Source organism: Petromyzon marinus, chromosome 38, assembly GCF_048934315.1.
Source record: "Petromyzon marinus isolate PM22_M1 ecotype Great Lakes invasive population chromosome 38, UKy_Petmar_22M1.pri1.0, whole genome shotgun sequence".
Taxonomy (NCBI): Eukaryota; Metazoa; Chordata; class Hyperoartia; order Petromyzontiformes; family Petromyzontidae; genus Petromyzon; species Petromyzon marinus.
The window spans coordinates 10,980,741-10,999,620 of NC_133704.1; the positions used below are offsets into that span (position 1 = coordinate 10,980,741).

The window sequence follows — 18,880 nt, forward strand, 5'->3', positions numbered from 1 at the left end:
GTCACAGGTGAATGATGAGTGACGGGTCACAGGTGATGATGAGTGACGAGTCACAGGTGATGATGAGTGACGGGTCACAGGTGATGATGAGTGACGCGTCACAGGTGAATGATGAGTGATGGGTCACAGGTGGATGATGAGTGACCGGTCACAGGTGATGATGAGTGACGCGTCACAGGTGAATGATGAGTGACGGGTCACAGGTGATGATGAGTGACGGGTCACAGGTGAATGATGAGTGACGGGTCACAGGTGATGATGAGTGACGAGTTACAGGTGATGAGTAACGGGTCACAGGTGATGATGAGTGACGGGTCACAGGTGAATGATGAGTGACGGCTCACAGGTGATGATGAGTGACGGGTGACAGGTGATGATGAGTGACGAGTCACAGGTGAATGTTGAGTGACGGGTCACAGGTGATGATGAGTGACGAGTCACAGGTGATGATGAGTGACGAGTCACAGGTGAATGATGAGTGATGGGTCACAGGTGATGATGAGTGACGGGTCACAGGTGAATGTTGAGTGACGGGTCACAGGTGAATGATGAGTGACGAGTCATAGGTGAATGTTGAGTGACGGGTAACAGGTGATGATGAGTGACGAGTCACAGGTGAATGATGAGTGACAAGTCACAGGTGAATGATGAGTGGTGGGCCACAGGTGATGATGAGTGACGGGTCACAGGTGATGATGAGTGACGAGTCACAGGTGAATGATGAGTGACGAGTCACAGGTGAATGATGAGTGACGAGCCACAGGTGATGATGAGTGACGGCTCACAGGTGATGATGAGTGACGGCTCACAGGTGATGATGAGTGACGGGTCACAGGTGATGAGTAACGGGTCACAGGTGATGATGAGTGACACGTCACAGGTGAATGATGAGTGACGGGTCACAGGTGAATGATGAGTGACGGGTCACAGGTGAATGATGAGTGACGGGTCACAGGTGAATGATGAGTGACGGGTCACAGGTGAATGATGAGTGACGAGTCACAGGTGATGATGAGTGACGCGTCACAGGTGATGGTGAGTGACGGGTCACAGGTGATGATGAGTGACGGGTCACAGGTGAATGATGAGTGACGGGTCACAGGTGATGATGAGTGACGGGTCACAGGTGATGATGTATGACGGGTCACAGGTAAATGATGAGTGACGAGTCACACGTGACGATGAGTGACGGATCACAGGTGAATGATGAGTGACGGGTCACAGGTGAATGTTGAGTGACGGCTCACAGGTGCTGATGATTGACGAGTCACAGGTGCATGATGAGTGACGGCTCACAGGTGAATGTGTGGTGACCGAGGCATGGAAGGAAAACATCTGAGATGACGTTAAATTTGAGGGATGGAACAAACAACGCAATTAGCCCACGCCCAGATCAGGTGTTTGGCGGGTTCATGGCATCCCAGGAGATGATCGGCGCGTGGCTTGGACGATCTTTCCCAAGCAGAGGAGTGAACCACGCACGGCTGTCATGTAAATTATTCTCCGCACTGGCAGCGTTGGATGAAGACGACCTTTGGGTTTTGTTTGTTGACAAGAAGGCTGGCGAGTCTGCCAACAATCTACGCGCTAGAGGTCTCTCTTTTTGTTCTCCCCCAGATCAGTATAACAATTAAATAATCATAGATTATTGCCAGAATAAACCCCCTCCATTGGACTCTCTGCTTGTTCATCCGTTCGAGGCGAGTGCCACAGAGACGCTCGCAACGTTGAGTGGAAGTTTTCCCCCCATATCGTCCCATCGCAGTGAGTTGTTATACGCGCTTACGTATTTATGAAATATCAGCGCAGCGGTTTATGATAATAATTCGTGAATATCGTTACCTCCGATGTACGCTTGGTTTGGGTTCTGAAAGACCTGAAATGTTTAGTGAAAAATAGATCATAATAACATCGTTTTTATTACGACATAACCGAAAGATGCGTGATTTTAGGAAATATTTTCTGACCATAAAACCTACGAAAATAACACTTTTAAACACAACGAAGTTAAATATTGATTTGAAGCTTTCGTGACTGCAGGAATCCATACTCTTTGGTTCTTTGGGTAAAGTCACGTAGGTAGAAAAATAAAATAAATCACGACGTTTCGGGCGCAACACAAGCGTCCGTCATCACGTGACTTTATCGAAAGAACCAAAGAGGACAACTAAGTTACTTTCATACTTAAATATGAAAACGAATAACCTAATAAAGGTGATTTTAAAATACTGTACAGCGTGGTCCAGATGTCTTGTGACCCCCATTTAATTTTCTTAAACTTTATACTGTATTGGTGTATACCAACGGGTGTATAGTGTAATGTAAGTAATATCAAATAATAATAAATTGATGTAAATTAATCGAGGGGGGTCACAAGTCATCTGGATCACCCTGTACTATACACTTTTAATTTTCTAAGCAGAAACTGCGGCTGTATGTTGTGGGTTTTACTGGGGGGGGGGGGGGGGGGGGTGGGGTGAGAGAGTAGCTGTAGGTTCGTCTACCTGTTGGGGTTGTTACGTATCGTGACTATGCCATATTGATACTACAGACCCAAAGAGTGGTGGAACGTGCAGTCGTTTTTACGATGTACTTGGCTTGTAAACGAGTGGCGAGGCTTTGGAACGTGCAGCATGGAGTCGAAATTATTGGTGTAAGACACTGTCCATTATAATCCTCTATTGTTGTACTCTGTATTCCTATGTACGCATGTTGAATTTCTTTCGCACCGTACATAGCCAACCGTGCTAATCGGAGGTTAGCACGATTTTACCATTTTTTCGCAATAGAACAGTAGTTAACATGTTGAAACGCCAAAAAAAATATTTGCAAGGCATCACGTCTGCATGAACCACACACAGTAATTGTGGTGAACATGCAAACAAACTTGTCTAAAGAAGCTCCCTCGCAGGTTACATTTTCTACACCATTTACTTTACAGTAACGTATTTACCAGGCGAGAGTACGACTCACGCGTTTCACAAGGCTATGGCTCTCTGCAGCCCCGGTGGTTCCCACTAGATTAATCTCAGACAGTCCTTCTTGATGGTTTGCACCATGTAGATCTCAGACAGACCTTCTTGATGGTTTCCACCATATAGATCTCAGACAGTCCTTCTTGATGATTTCCACCATGTAGATCTCAGACAGTCCTTCTTGATGGTTTCCACCATGTAGATCTCAGACAGTCCTTCTTGATGGTTTCCACCATGTAGATCTCAGAGAGTCCTTCTTGATGGTTTCCACCATGTAGATCTCAGACAGTCCTTCTTGATGGTTTCCATCATGTAGATCTCAGACAGTCCTTCTTGATGGTTTCCACCATATAGATCTCGGACAGTCCTTCTTGATGGTTTCTACCATGTAGATCTCGGACAGTCCTTCTTGATGGTTTCCACCGTGTAGATCTCGGGCAGTCTTTCTTGATGGTTTCCACCATGTAGATCTCAGACAGTCCTTCTTGATGGTTTCCATCATGTAGATCTCAGACAGTCCTTCTTGATGGTTTCCACCATGTAGATCTCAGACAGTCCTTCTTGATGGTTTCCACCATGTAGATCTCAGACAGTCCTTCTTGATGGTTTCGATCATGTAGATCTCAGACAGTCCTTCTTGATGGTTTCCGCCATGTAGATCTCAGACAGTCCTTCTTGATGATTTCCACCATGTAGATCTCAGACAGTCCTTCTTGATGGTTTCCACCATGTAGATCTCAGACAGTCCTTCTTGATGGTTTCCACCATGTAGATCTCAGACAGTCCTTCTTGATGGTTTCGATCATGTAGATCTCAGACAGTCCTTCTTGATGGTTTCCGCCATGTAGATCTCAGACAGTCCTTCTTGATGATTTCCACCATGTAGATCTCAGACAGTCCTTCTTGATTGTTTCCACCATGTAGATCTCAGACAGTCCTTCTTGATGGTTTCCACCATGTAGATCTCAGACAGTCCTTCTTGATGGTTTCGATCATGTAGATCTCAGACAGTCCTTCTTGATGGTTTCTGCCATGTAGATCTCAGACAGTCCTTCTTGATGATTTCCACCATGTAGATCTCAGACAGACCTTCTTGATGGTTTCCACCATATAGATCTCAGACAGTCCTTCTTGATGATTTCCACCATGTAGATCTCAGACAGTCCTTCTTGATGGTTTCCACCATGTAGATCTCAGATAGTTCTTCTTGATGGTTTCCACCTTGTAGATCTCAGACAGTCCTTCTTGATGGTTTCCACCATGTAAATCTCAGACAGTCCTTCTTGATGGTTTCCACCATGTAGATCTCGGACAGTCCTTCTTGATGGTTTCCACCATGTAGATATCAGACAGTCCTTCTTGATGGTTTCCACCATGTAGATCTCGGACAGTCCTTCTTGATGGTTTCCACCATGTAGATCTCGGACAGTCCTTCTTGATGGTTTCCATCATGTAGATCTCAGACAGTCCTTCTTGATGGTTTCCGCCATGTAGATATCAGACAGTCCTTCTTGATGGTTTCCACCATGTAGAGCTCGGACAGTCCTTCTTGATGGTTTCCACCATGTAGATCTCAGACAGTCCTTCTTGATGGTTTCTATCATGTAGATCTCAGACAGTCCTTCTTGATGGTTTCTGCCATGTAGATCTCAGACAGTCCTTCTTGATGATTTCCACCATGTAGATCTCAGACAGTCCTTCTTGATGGTTTCCACCATGTAGATCTCAGATAGTCCTTCTTGATGGTTTCCACCTTGTAGATCTCAGACTGTCCTCCTTGATGGTTTCCACCATGTAAATCTCAGACAGTCCTTCTTGATGGTTTCCACAATGTAGATCTCGGACAGTTCTTCTTGATGGTTTTCACCATGTAGATCTCGGACAGTCCTTCTTGATGGTTTCCACCATGTAGATCTCGGACAGTCCTTCTTGATGGTTTCCATCATGTAGATCTCAGACAGTCCTTCTTGATGGTTTCCACCATGTAGATCTCGGACAGTCCTTCTTGATGGTTTCCGCCATGTAGATCTCAGACAGTCCTTCTTGATGGTTTCCACCATGTAGATCTCAGGCAGTCCTTCTTGATGTTTCCACCATGTAGATCTCAGACAGTCCTTCTTGATGGTTTCCACCATGTAGATCTCAGACAGTCCTTCTTGATGGTTTCCACCATGTAGATCTCAGACAGTCCTTCTTGATGGTTTCGATCATGTAGATCTCAGACAGTCCTTCTTGATGGTTCCCACCATGTAGATATCAGACAGTCCTTCTTGATGATTTCCACCATGTAGATCTCGGACAGTCCTTCTTGATGGTTTCCACCATGTAGATCTCAGACAGTCCTTCTTGATGGTTTCCACCATATAGATCTCAGACAGTCCTTCTTGATGGTTTCCACCATGTAGATCTCAGACAGTCCTTCTTGATGGTTTCCACCATTTAGATCTCAGACAGTCCTTGTTGATGGTTTCCACCATATAGATCTCAGACAGTCCTTCTTGATGGTTTCCACCATGTAGATCTCAGACAGTCCTTCTTGATGGTTTCGATCATGTAGATCTCAGACAGTCCTTCTTGATGGTTTCTGCCATGTAGATCTCAGACAGTCCTTCTTGATGATTTCCACTATGTAGATCTCAGACAGTCCTTCTTGATGGTTTCGATCATGTAGATCTCAGACAGTCCTTCTTGATGGTTTCCACCATGTAGATCTCCAACAGTCGGCCCCGATGTCGTCCACCTGCAGTCGTCCTTCAGGCCCCAATTGTGGGCCTCGCTCCCCCTTATTTCCCCGCTCGGCCATGCCCCGGTAACTTTCAGCACTTTCCCCCTGGCAGATTCTTCCAGCAGACTCCACCGTCTTCTCCTTCCCTTCTTGAATCTTCTCTCGTACAGTACCCTGCACCTGCTTCCACCCACTTCCACTACAACCCTTGCCATGTACAGTGCCCTACACATGCTCTGGTAATAATAATAATATACACATTGTCTTTGAAACGTATTGGCTTACACCAGAGACACCCATCTTTACGGCCATAAAGGCCATAGATAATTCTATGAACAGGCTTATACAAAATTTAGATGAGTAAAAATAAGGCGAGATCAATGGGTTGGTTGCAAGCCAACATATTTTCTGGAACAGCGTTGCAGACTTTGTTCCGTCCTGAAAAAAAATATGTAAGCCCTGCAACAGCGTGCGATGATGTTTGTGGATTTCTCACAGCTCCGGCAACTAAAAGCGCCACTTGTCGCACGCGCTCTCGCATCCGCACGATGGCCTTCCGTCTGTTCGAGCGACCCGAACATGCCGAGGCGTACAACCTCTACCACCCGGGGGTGCCGGACGCCGCCTTCGGAGCTATCATGGACTACGTGCGCGCCAAGGTGTGGAGTTTTTAAACCTGTGCGGTAAAAAAAAGACACCAACAACGGACGAACGGGCTTGGCCGTGATATGTATAACCATGATATATCCTCCGTACGATATAAAATCCCACGGGCGATCGCTGTTATCGTCCGTTTTTGTTCGCTATCGCTGTGTACCGTGATTGATGTGGGTGTTTTGTCTTTAGGTGTTTTTGCGTTTTTTTTATTTTTCCTGACCAAATAATGTACGAAAAAAACCAAAGTCGAAAAATTAAAGTTCCAAAAAAAAGTTTGCCATTCGTGAGCATACTGTAGTTGGCAGATTTATTTAATAATTTAGTGTGTCACTCATGGCATGTGCGGTTTAAGCTGGGTGCGATTTGATGGGGTGAGGGAAGAGAGTTAATGCTGCGTGCAATGCCAATGAAGCAATTTGCAGTAACATTTTCAGCATTGGGATGTTTGGGCAAGCCCAGTTATACACTGTATGGGGTTTTTTTTTGTTTTTTAGCTATGGCAGGGAACCGGACAAATCGGAGGAAACTCATGTGGAGCAGGGGTGGGGGCACATAAACTCCACACAGAGAGGAGATCGAGTTGGGAGTCAAACCCAGGCAATTATTACTGTGAGGCACGAATGATAAAACCACCGTGCCACCACCCTCACGTGCTAGTGGGTGCCACGGTGGCTCAGAGATGTGAACTCCCTCGCCTGGTATACAGGAGGGCGTGGTTTCGATCCCGACCCTGATGCCTACTGCTGTATATTTGGAGTTTGCGAGTCTCTCTCTCTCTCCCCGTGGTCACGTGGATTTTGCTACAGGTCCTTTTCTCCAGTTTTTCCCTCCACATTTTAGAAACATGAGTTTAGAGTATTTGGCTGCTATAAATGTCCACACGATAAGCCACTTTGTTGAGCTATCACTCGTAGCCAGGTCGCTTCTGAAAAAGAGCTACATAGCTCGGTGGGCCTAACCTGGTAAAATAAAAAGTTTAGTTTTAGCTGTCCCATTGGACAAACAAGCAGAGTCCAGTGGGGGGTTTTTGGCACGCAGATTTTTATTCTGCCAATAATATACAAAGAGGATTCATATTTGTATTTTACTGTGATAATCTGAAAGTAAAAAAAAACACTCTGGTATGTTAGATTATTGGCGGAATATTATTAATATTCTTGCTGCATCGAGTGTACACGCCCCGTGCTTACGCATGAACAAGAAAAACAAAGGCATATGTGTAAACACACACACATATGCCTTTGTTGGCTCGCACTTACAATCGTGGACATGTTCTGTCAGTTCCCGTGCCGAGCCACAACTCTGCCACGGCGGGCCCTGTTTGTACAGCCGTCCCCTGTGGGCTGGCCTCCGTCGTGGTTTTTAATGAACTCGGTCGTCTGGTGGCACGGGTGGTGACTCGGCGCTGAAGTTTGCATCAGCGGCGAGGTGGACTCTCAACCCTGACCCGGGCCCACCCCCTAGGTCGACGGTGTGTAAACGTCGGCATTAGGGAGACAATGGCGGCCCAGGTGTGGTGCTGGCCATACCGCCCCTTCATGTTGTCTTTTCGGCCTTAATAGGTGCTCTCTAACAGCACTTGTCACAGCTATGCTGGGATTGTGTTGCGTGCAGCGTGTGTGTGTGTGTCCATGTGTTTTGTGTGTGGCGGAGTGGGGAGTGGTGGCGTAGCGGTGAGCGCGCTGCGCTACAAATCGAGATCGATTCCGGTTCACGGCCAACACCGGTAAACTGCTCCTCGGCCTCCCCTAGGTCGACTCGGCCTCAAATGAGTGCCTGGTGCTGTGTGTAGACGGTGCTGGCCACCCACCTCAACGTGTATTGTTCCGGCCTTCATGGGTGCTACTCGCCAACAGCACTTTCCCCAAAAGTCTGTTGAGGCTATACGGGGGGAATCTTTGTCTTTGTTGTTCATGTGTAGGAATTTGATTTGTGTCTAACATCGGTGGCAGACGATATCGCAACCGGTCCTTCACCCTCCTCCCTTCAACCAGCCGTAATGACCAAATTGGTGAAGTATGATGATGATAAAAAAAACCTTCGTGCTCCACATGCCATAGGGAGGAGGCCTTCGTCCATGGGGGGGGGGGGGTATAGAAAATGGTTGGAATTTAAACACCAGCCCAGTAAACGTACAACGTCGTGGCCAACATTGACTCAGCGTTTGTGCATTTGCAGTACGAGAAAACTGATGATGATCGAGCAGAGCGTTAATGGCCATAGCCTGAGCGTCTTAACTTGACGACGCCACGAAGGCTCTTAATTATTTTTCGTTTCGCCGAATGATATTTGCGATGTTGTTGAGCGTTTCCCAGCGGCAGGAAACGCTGCCCCCTATTTCTCGTTGAGTGTCACGTGGGTGTCTCCATCACGAGACCCTCCCTTGCCAGTATCAAAATATGAGAAATAACTTTCACCCTTTCTGGCAATCAAACAGGAGGCGTTAAGATGTTCAAACACCAAACTTAAACCTTTTGCAAAGGAATCATCTCTGCATTAACCACACGTACTTTGTGGTGAACATGCAAACAAACAAAAAACACATGCTCTGACAGTATATGATGATGCATTGTCTTTGGTCTGATTGGTCCACACCAGAGACAGCTTGTTTGAGACTAGGCTCTAAAGAAAGCTGTCCCTGGTGTGGACCACTTCGTTTCAAAGACAAAGCATCATATCCTATCAGAGCATGTTTTTGTTTGTTTGCAATTTCACCACAGGTACTGTGTGTGGTTAATGCAGACACGATTCCCTGCAAAAGGTTTCAGTTTGGTGTTTTAACATCTTAACGCCTCCTGTTTCATTGCCATAAAGGGTGAAACCTCTTCTCATAGCGCTCGACTGTCACCGCACATCGGCCCGGTTGACTGGAAGTGATGTCGCAGTGTGCCGATTTGCTGAAGCATATCCTGGCGTGGAACAAGAATCCTTGCAGCACCCCCCCCCCCTCCCCCGAGTCTTCAGCTGAGAGAATACCTTCGCTCCACGTCAGCATTACTCGGAGGCGTGGCGAGGCCGCAAAACGGGGGCCGGGCGCGCGTTCGCCGCTGCCGCCTTGGGGAAACGTCTCCGGGCACTTCCACCCAGAGCTGCCCTGCGCAATTTCGGCCACCTGTGCTCCTGCCTCTCAACACAACCGGCGGCGTAAGCATCGCATCGCATCTGGACATCGACGGGCCGATGGGCCACCGCGTCTCCTTCACGAGTGAAGAAAAGGCCACAAGTGGTGTGATTTGTGTGGCCATACAACCCAAGATATGGAACAAATGCCGTGAACCGATCTTAGGCTGCGCTCCTTCAAAGGAAGAGGAGGAGGAGGGGCAGCAGCAGGACAAACCAGCAAAACTACACAAACTCTCTCCCTGAAGTCCTCTCTCGTCGTGCCCAGCAGACCTTGACGTTGGATTTCATGTGCAACAATCTGTCCTCTTCCACCGCTGGAAGTTGATGCTCTCCGTACCGTGCATCCAGGTCGCCTTCAAAAATGTTCACGACGGAGATGGTTGCTCTGGTTGAGGCTTTTCCTGGGGTGGGGGAAATAATTAACCGACTGAATGCTGACAGGTTTTCACCAATATTTATTGGCTGGATGTCACGACTGTTCGTGGTTTGGTGGCAGCTTCGGGAGGCAAAGTCTCGGCAACGAGTATTCACGTTGGCTCCGACAGTGTTGCCGATCAAAATACAGGTTTTTTTGGGTAAGATCGCGTAAATATTTACGGGACCTAACCCCACCCGCCTCCCTCCCCCAAAATCCTGTATTATGAAATGAATGATATTGGTCGCGAAAGCCTACGTGATCAAACTGAGTGTTGTCGATCTTTGCATTTCCAAAACAAACTGTATGCTGACATTAACGGCGCACTGTGGAAAGCGACTGGCTGGGTCACGCCATCAAACGTAATTTACCATCAGATGGAGGGGAGGGGATCCTTTCTGACAACAACACTCTTGAAACTAAACAAAAGTCACGGGGAAAGACTGAATGGAGGTCCAGCCGTTTTTTTAAAGGCATTGGAAGAGGGTTATTGATTCTAGCAAATTATTGCAGAACTGGTGTTACAAACGGCAACTGCAGTTTACTGACAAGTTCGAGACATACATCCCATACGCGACTTTCGCATTTTCAACATCGGTGTGTGTCCTTGCTCTGTTGTTAACGCAACTTCGGCTCGTGCCACCGATCCAGTGGGTGCACGACCGTGAATGGAGCGTCATCTGGCGGCTGATGGCTTGAACGGGTTTCGGAAGGGTGTCGACCGTAGTTTGAATCGGTTGGTGTACATTTTTGCGTATTCACGACGTCTCGGGAGCTCTGAGTAAACCAGCTGTGGGAATGCGAGATTTGCCACCGTAGATTGTGCGTGGAAGAAGCGTTTCGACGGCCTTACTGGCACACTGCTGGATGTACTGGCCATACGCACTTCATCAGATTCGAGATACGGGTGCCTTTTTCGGTCGAGATGTCCGATGGATTTTTTTTCCCTTCCCGAACCCACAAAAACGACTGCATCCCGTCAGCCTCAAATCCACCGGCTGAAATCCAGCCACTGCCAAGGAACGGAATCGGCGCTTCTACCGATTCGCGTTTCAAACTTGACTCATCCCAAACAAAAATGTCGACGCAAATCTTTGTTTTTTTTTTGTTAGCAGGAGCTGAAACAACGCACCGCAATGCAAAGCCGTTTCACCGCAGTCGCCCTACGTGCTCTCGTCTGCAACCAGGAAAAGTGGCGTCACCCAAGGCCCTTTGTTTATGAGGCCAGGCAGCATGCAGGGAGCCGACGACGTTTCAACGACGTACCGAGTGCGTGTGGTGGCGACTTCGTGCGCCTTTCTCGAAAGCCGAGCTGACAAAAGTTCCTCGAGGTGGCGATGCACGGAACGACAGGAAATGTGGCAGGCCGGTGTCAGCCGGTTGGAGGTTTTTAGCAGGCTGAATATTTTCACGACTGTAAATCCGACATCTGTCGGGCGCATAGATTATAATTGTGGTGGTTTATGCTTGCAAGTCCCTGCTTATTGCACAAGGTCTGCATGATGTGCACGAATCTCAGTTTTATAACAAAAACGCATGCAGCTTTACTGTCAAAACTAACCACAAGACTTTTTAGCCAATCTTTCAATTCCTTTTTACCACTCATTGTACTTTTCCCCCTATTTTGCCCACTGACTTGGTCTCAAAATTGCACCTAGCACGGCTTCATTGGAATGTGACTGTTCTCTCAACTGAACGGGAGTGGGGTTAGGAGGATTCTAAAACGACGTGGCATATACATTGCCACCAATCACCAAAAACCACTCCTACAACCAGCTCAACTATAACTCTGTGTTGAAGTCTTTTTTTAACAACATAGATTAATAACATATATTTATATTTTTTTAAACAAGAAATCATGCAATGGTTGCACGGTGAGCCGGCCTAAACCCTGATTGGCTGAATGCAAGTCAAAATAATTGAAGGGTACATCACGGGGCCTCCCTTGCAATTATATTAAAAAAATCTCAATTAGTCTTCTGCGTTCTTTCGGTAAAGTCACGTAGAATGGAGATAAAATAATAATTATTTTATCTTATTCTGTTTTTATTATTTTTATTATTTACCTCTATTCTACGTGACTTTACCGAAATAACCCAGAAGATGAATCCCTGCAGTCACGAAAGCTTTAAATCGAAATCTCAATTGGTGTTTTAACATCTTAACACAGCTGTGTTATTGCCACAAAGGGTAAAACCTGTTCTTATATTTTGATAATGGCAAGGGAGGTCACATGATGTAGCTGCTCAACCCGAGCTCTCAATGTTCTGATAGTGGCATTGTCTTTGTGCTGTTCGCCTTTTGGCGTCCTCTGGTCTGACACTATGTGAGACGAGGCTCTAAAGAAAGCTGTCTGTTGTGTGGACCAATCATTTTCAAAGACAATGCATATAATATCGGAGCATGTTTTTTTTATTTGCATGTTCACCACAATTATCTGTGGTTAATGCGAGCATGATTCTTTGCAAAAGGTTTCAGTTTGGTGTTTTAACATCTTAACACAGCTGTTTTATTGCCAGAAAGGGTAAAACCTACACTTCTAGAATTGAAGCAGTTGCATCAAGGACGGACCGCCTGTGATTGTCCGCAGATTTTAAAGGCTGCGGAATGTATTTGTCGTCTTTAGTCCTTTCTCCCTATGCCTGGCCCCTGATACTAAACACCTGATGGAGCTGAAACACCTGTTTATCACCATTTGCGGCGTGACAAATTACATTTGTATTCACGGTAAATGTCAATAACACTAATTTCCTGAGTTTCAGATTCATGACCACAATTCAAACTGTTCAGGACAGGTAAATGGGCTTGTGCAGGACACGTCACCTAAAAGGGACCATGGCCAGTGGTCAATGATGACGACGATGAAAATTAAAACAAGAGTGGCTGCCAAAGGATGGAACAATCACCCCCATATCTCCCCCCCCCCCCGCCCCTCTCACCTTTGGGTCCACCACTGATGGTGAACCGGGGACTTGCTGGGCATGCCGCAGACCGGCGGCGTGCCGAGTCTGGCCGTGGACGTCGGCTGTGGCAGCGGGCAGTGCACGCGGCTGCTGTCGAGGTGCTGCCCGCGCGTGGTCGGGGTGGACGTGAGCGAAGCCATGATCCGCGAGGCGACTCGAGTCAACCGCACGGAGAACATCGCCTACACGTAAGGGGCGGCGTGCCACGGCGGCGGATCTTTGATCTGGCCGACCCTTAAGAGGGACATTTGAGCTTTTGGCTCTGCTCCTCCCGAATGTCCCGAACAATGAATTTCAACCTGTCAAAATCTGTCATCCAGGCTGCTGAAATTTGAATCGGCGGGCCCCCTCTCTCTCGTTCGCAGCTCTTTCCAAATAGGTTTCTGGGATTGTGCCGTGCACGCGTGGCTCAAGATCCAATCGCCGAGTCGCTGATGAATAACGCGTACCCTTTTCTCGCCTATAGCAACGGTATGCGTGTAGAAGAGGCCTCGCTAACAGGTTGGCAATCGCGCCTTCAAATACGTGATGTACAGCGGCAAAGATACGGTAAAAAAATCTCACTTGGCGCCTCTCTGGGCCGAAACACGCGACCAAGCGCAACATAATTTAACGTTCGATGTTATCCCATGCACGCCCGCACTGGCTACAAACGCAGCAATCCATCCAGCACCTGCATACGAGCTGATGTCGCTCCATCTACTTAGTGGACGAGGTCTGAGACCCCCCCCCTCCCCGTCCCATTCCTCAGCTGCCACTTTTATTATTAACTAGCTGTACTTCCCGGCTTCGCCCGGGACTTGGATCCACCACGCCCGGCCGCCTTTGTCTCCCCAGTGGCGATGTTCACACACCACAGCAGTTAGTCGTTTGAGGCTGAGTCGACCTAGGGGATGCCCAGAAGCGGTTGAAATAATCGTCACCGGTGGTGGCCATGCGCGGGTCACGTGACAGATTTGACGTCACAGCTCACTTGCCGTGCAAAAAATAAAAGCATTATTGAGCTCCCCCCCCCCAAAAGTGTATTTTTATCATTTTTGCATGGTGTCCAGTCTGGAAAGTACCCACATGCCAAATTTCCAGTTTGTTGCATGTCGGGAAGTACGCTAAACATTTTGAACAGACACACATTCACAACTTTGCCTTTTATATACATGGAGATTGACCACTCGCCATTATCCCTCCTGTAAGTGCGTCCTTGCCCAAGTCCACTTACTTTTCTGAACAGTACGGAAGGTGCCTTTTGATCTGCTCATGTTCTCCAATTCGCGCGTCGCTCCGTCGCGCAATGTCATCCCAAGCATGCATCTTGCCATGCAGCCATCCCACCCTTTTTTGAGCAACGTGTCCCGCATGAGCCAACTTCTTAGGAAGACGAAATTGCATCTCCTAACGGGTTTTTTGTTCGGTTGGCTGCATTTGCGGTTGCCCAGTAAGTCACACATCGCACCGGTTTATTTTTTTTAAATAGTCCTAATTTGCCAATCTAGGCCGGCTGCTGTGCGTTGACTTTGGTTTGAAGGGTCGGCACGGCGGAGAAGCTCCCCTTCTTGGACGGCTCTGTGGGCCTCCTGTGCGCGACGTCGGCTGCCAACGTCTTCAATCTGCCCGACTTCGTGCGAGAGGCGGCGCGGGTCCTGCAGCCGGGCGGCTGCCTCGCCGTCTACGCCATGCTCTACCCAATGCGGCTCAAGTACGGTGGCGTCTCAAGCGAGCTGACCGCCATCCTCCAAGAGGTAGCCCAACAACAACAACAACACCGCTCGCTGGCAGCTCGTCGTTGTGGGCCGGTCGTGGCCCAGGCCCCCACGAGTTGCAATGAGCAAGAGAAAGAAGCAAAAAACCACAAACTAAATAAATCCCTGAATCCTTATCCGCTCATTATAAAGATTATCAACCGCATACATCGCCCTTCACATGGAACTTGGACAAAACTTGTTACCCTTAGAGAACGAAAGGTTAGAGAACGTTCGCGGGCTTGCGGTGATGCGATGTGGCCTAGCCGGCAAAGCATTTACCGTTTAATGCAGAGGTTCACGTTTCAAACCCGGCAGAAATCCCGATTTTATTACTGGAAGTGTAATTAACTATAATAATAATAAGTGCCATCTGCTTCGCCAGTGAGGACAAAGATCCTTGATGTCATTCGCATTCTGCGCTGACAGCGGGGACCAAATGTGCGGCGAAATTCTCTAAAATTACCTGCAAAATTACCCAATTGGGATTATAAATAGCAATCGTTGGTCCCCCTACGGGCAGACTTCAAGCCCAATTTGCAGACGAGGTGCTGAGTCCACCCTGTGCCCACGGAGACGGCTGTCACTGGGGGTGAGGAGTGGGGCAGTGACCCGTCAAATGTTTGAGATGGGGATGTGTAAGAGGGCGTTATATCAGAAGCAATGAATGATTATAATTCAAAGATGTCCCCATTTTGACCGTTAAGAAAATAAAATAGAAAGTGGCCTCGGGCAGGACACGTCGCCGGAAAGGGGGACGGTGGCCGATGGTCAAAGGCCCAACCACAAAGTGGGGAGAGCTCGGGGAGGGGGGTGAGAACGCGCTCCGGAAGGATGTCGACCGCCGAGGAAGAAACCACGAATTCGGCTGCCGTGCCTGGTGCCAGGTGATTTGATACATCGCAGAACCTTGAGAGATGGGGGAGGGGGGGGGGGCTTGTAGTGGGGGAGGTGGGGCGGCCTTCAATCAGCAGTCAATTGATCGTGGGGCACGATTTGATGGCGATTGTAAGCCGGGCCAAATTTCTCGACGCATCCACGGCGTTTGTTTGCAGATGCTGGAGGAGCTCCGTCCATACGAGCACGAGAGGATGCGCCACCTGCGGAACGGCTACGCTGACATCTACACGGGCATCACCTTCGCTGACAAGGAGCGGTGAGAATACATCACCCTCCAGCGTGGCAGGCCTTTGCTCTTTCGTCCTATTCAAAAATAATCTTTTTTTGCCGGCTTTGAAAACAGGGGATATTAGTTAAGTGAATAAAAAAATATATCATAACTTGGGCCTCCTTTCAATGTAACCACCCCCACACATATTCCTAAAGGCCGTGAACGCCACCTGCTGCAAGCCACGGTCGGCATGTTCCCTTATTCATCGGGAACTCAACACAAAGTTGCAAACTGTCAAATGTTTGACCATTTTAAGGTGTCAAATGTCGAAATACAAATTATCCAGGTACACCGAGGTGTACTGCTGGTCACATTAAATGGTTAAATTGAGAATCCATAATATAGGTTTTTTTTGGGTTATTGATCGCGTAAATATGAATGTTGTTAAACCCGACACCACCCCACACAGCCAATTAGTAAGGTTTGTCACGTAAACAGAACGTGCCAACTAGTGCACCACACTGTTGTGTGTTGGAGAGCAACGCCACAACATTTACAATCTTGAGTACGACGCTTCGCCAGTAATTACAACTAGCTTCATCAGGCGACAGCCAGATTTGTGGAGAAGTCTAACTGTTTCGTTCCTTAAATAGAGGCGTAGATGTTATGACGTCACTTGAGCACTTCTTGAGCGAAGTAGGGGGGGGGATTAATTAATATAAATGACAGTGGGTATCCATTGCTGGTTGTTTACATTGTAATCAACGTACATTTTGCATCCAAGCCCATTGTTATTGTACCGTCTGTCGATTGTGAATGTCACAAAACATGGCTGTTTTTGGTGGGGGGGGGGGGGGGAGGTAAAGCCTGGAATGGTAAATGCCAAGTTGTCATTTTCTGTGTCGCTGGTTGGCACGTGAATGGCAGCCACAGCTATACTGGATGTGGTGTGCCGGGTGTGGACACATTTTCCAGGCTTCGGACAGAACCGGCTTAAAAATAGGCTCCGGTTGTCTTTCGAGGAGGAGATGGCTCCTCGCTGGTGGTGTTTTTGTACTGCTCTCGGCTCTCAGGAAGGAGGGCATTGAGCTGTCCGTACAGATGACACTGCAGGATCTGCTGAGGTTCATCGGCTGCTTTTCCGAATACCAGGCGCTGCGGAAAGAGAACCCTAAACGCGGGGACACCTTCATGCAGTCTCTAGGGCAGAGGTGTGTGTGTGTGGTAACATTCGTATGTGGTGAAATTCACAATGTCGATTATGTGCTGCATGTTAAAAATATATATTTAGGTACGGCAGTCGAACGAGTCCGCAGTTGGCCTGTGGCCACATCTGCGGCACTAAAGGTTCGCTGCTGCTGCTGCCTGCTGGACGCATTTGATTCGATGCTTCGACAACCTGACGACTGAAACCTTTTTACGAGGATTCATGTCTGCATTAACCACAATACTTGCAGTCAAAATGCAAACAAAAAACATACTATGATAATATATGCATTGTACTTGAAACTGATTGGTCCACACCAAGGGACGGCTTTCTTTTGAGCCTCGACCCAATTGGTGCTCGACCAGATGACGCCAAAAGAAAGCCGTCCCTTGGTGTGGACCAATCAGTTTCAAGGACAATGCATATATTATCATAGTGTGTGTTTTGTTTGCATTTTGACTGCAGGTATTGTGGTTAATGCAGACATGAATCCTTGTAAAAAGGTTTCAGTTTTGTTGCCAGAAAAAAGGGGAAAAACCCTATTATTACATTTTGGTACTGGCAAAGGAGGTCTAATGATGTAGATGCTCACCCCGAGCCCTCATTACTTTGATAGTGCATTGTCTTTGAGCTATGTGACGCCTTTTGGCGTCATGTGGTCGAGCACCAATTGGGTCGAGGCTCAAAAGAAAGCCGTCCCTTGGTGTGGACCAATCAGTTTCAAGGACAATGCCACATATATTATCATAGTATGTTTGTTTTGTTTTTCATTTTGACTGCAGGTATTGTGGTTAATGCAGTAACATGGATCCTTGTAAAAAGGTTTCAGTTTTGTTGCCAGAAAAAAATGGGAAAAACCCTATTATTACGTTTTGGTACTGGCAAAGGAGGTCTAATGATGAACATGACGACTGCTTCGTCTTGTCTTCTGTCGGCTCAGCCTTTCCTTTTTAGGACCCGCCCCTACTTTAGGCCCCACCCCCTCTTTGTTTAGGCCCTGCCCCTTGGGTGGGGGTGGGGGCGGGTTGGGTGGTGGTGAGGGCGGGTTGTGGGGGCGGGTTGGATCGTGGGGGGGCGGGTTGGGTGGTGGTGGGGGTGGGTTGGGTGGTGGTGGTGGGGGCGTGTTGTGGATGAAGGGGGCGTGTCCCTGGCACAGCGACCTTAAGAGGACAATTCTGGTAAAATCAGGACAGAAACTCGAACCTCAGGATATGCTCTTTCCACTTCCTCTCCCATTGATCTTTTTTTTAATAACTATAACATCGTCTCAATGCAGCAGTGGAATTCTCTCACATAGCCCAATGTGGTGCTGCTGCTATAATTTCCCTGCCATAGTGGAGGTGTCTGTTGTCCGTAGTAGTTGTAATCGTACAGGTACTTTTTAAATGTCAGTGTTACGTCCTGAGAGTTTGAAGCCTGATGGATGGAGCGGTGTGCTTCAGGTTGCAGGAGGCGAGGGGCAGAACGGCGCCAGACACCGAACTGGAGTTGAATGCCGACACGGCAGTGCTGCTGGCTTGCAAAACCCCGACAGCTTAAATTATACCCATCCCCGAAAAAGTAATGAAAATTGTTTTAAGAACATATAATTGATAGACTCGTGTTTTGTAATTGACAGCCGAATAAACGTGACCAACTCTGGAGCTTCCACCGAGCGTTTACACCGCTTGCATTTTCTCATCAACCATTTGTTTTGATGGTGCTTGTGGGTTCCGAAATTAAGTTACTAACAGACGAAGATCCCCCGTATAGCCTGTAACAGACTGTAGGGGCAAGTGCCGTTAGCGAGTAGCACCTATCAAGGCCGGAACGGTACACGAGGGGGTGGGTGGCCAGCACCACACCCGACCGCTTTTGTCTCCCTGGTAGTGATGTTTAGACACCACACCAGGTTACTCATTTGAGGCCGAGTTGACCTAGGGGAGGCCCAGGACCGGTTCATGTAATCGTAACTGGTGTTGGCCGTGA

The 18,880-nt window shown here is 47.9% G+C and overlaps 1 protein-coding gene across 1 annotated transcript; it reads left to right on the plus strand.

Moving 5' to 3' along the window:
- Positions 1–1,644: 1,644 nt before the first annotated feature.
- On the plus strand, positions 1,645–18,562 carry LOC116950130 (putative methyltransferase DDB_G0268948). Its single transcript, XM_032967625.2, has 7 exons — positions 1,645–1,764; positions 6,199–6,359; positions 12,886–13,046; positions 14,381–14,594; positions 15,650–15,750; positions 16,779–16,916; positions 18,355–18,562. The coding sequence occupies exons 2-7, from the start codon at positions 6,249–6,251 to the stop codon at positions 18,449–18,451; spliced, it is 822 nt and encodes a 273-aa protein (XP_032823516.2). The 5' UTR covers positions 1,645–1,764; positions 6,199–6,248; the 3' UTR covers positions 18,452–18,562.
- The last annotated feature ends 318 nt before the right edge of the window (positions 18,563–18,880 follow it).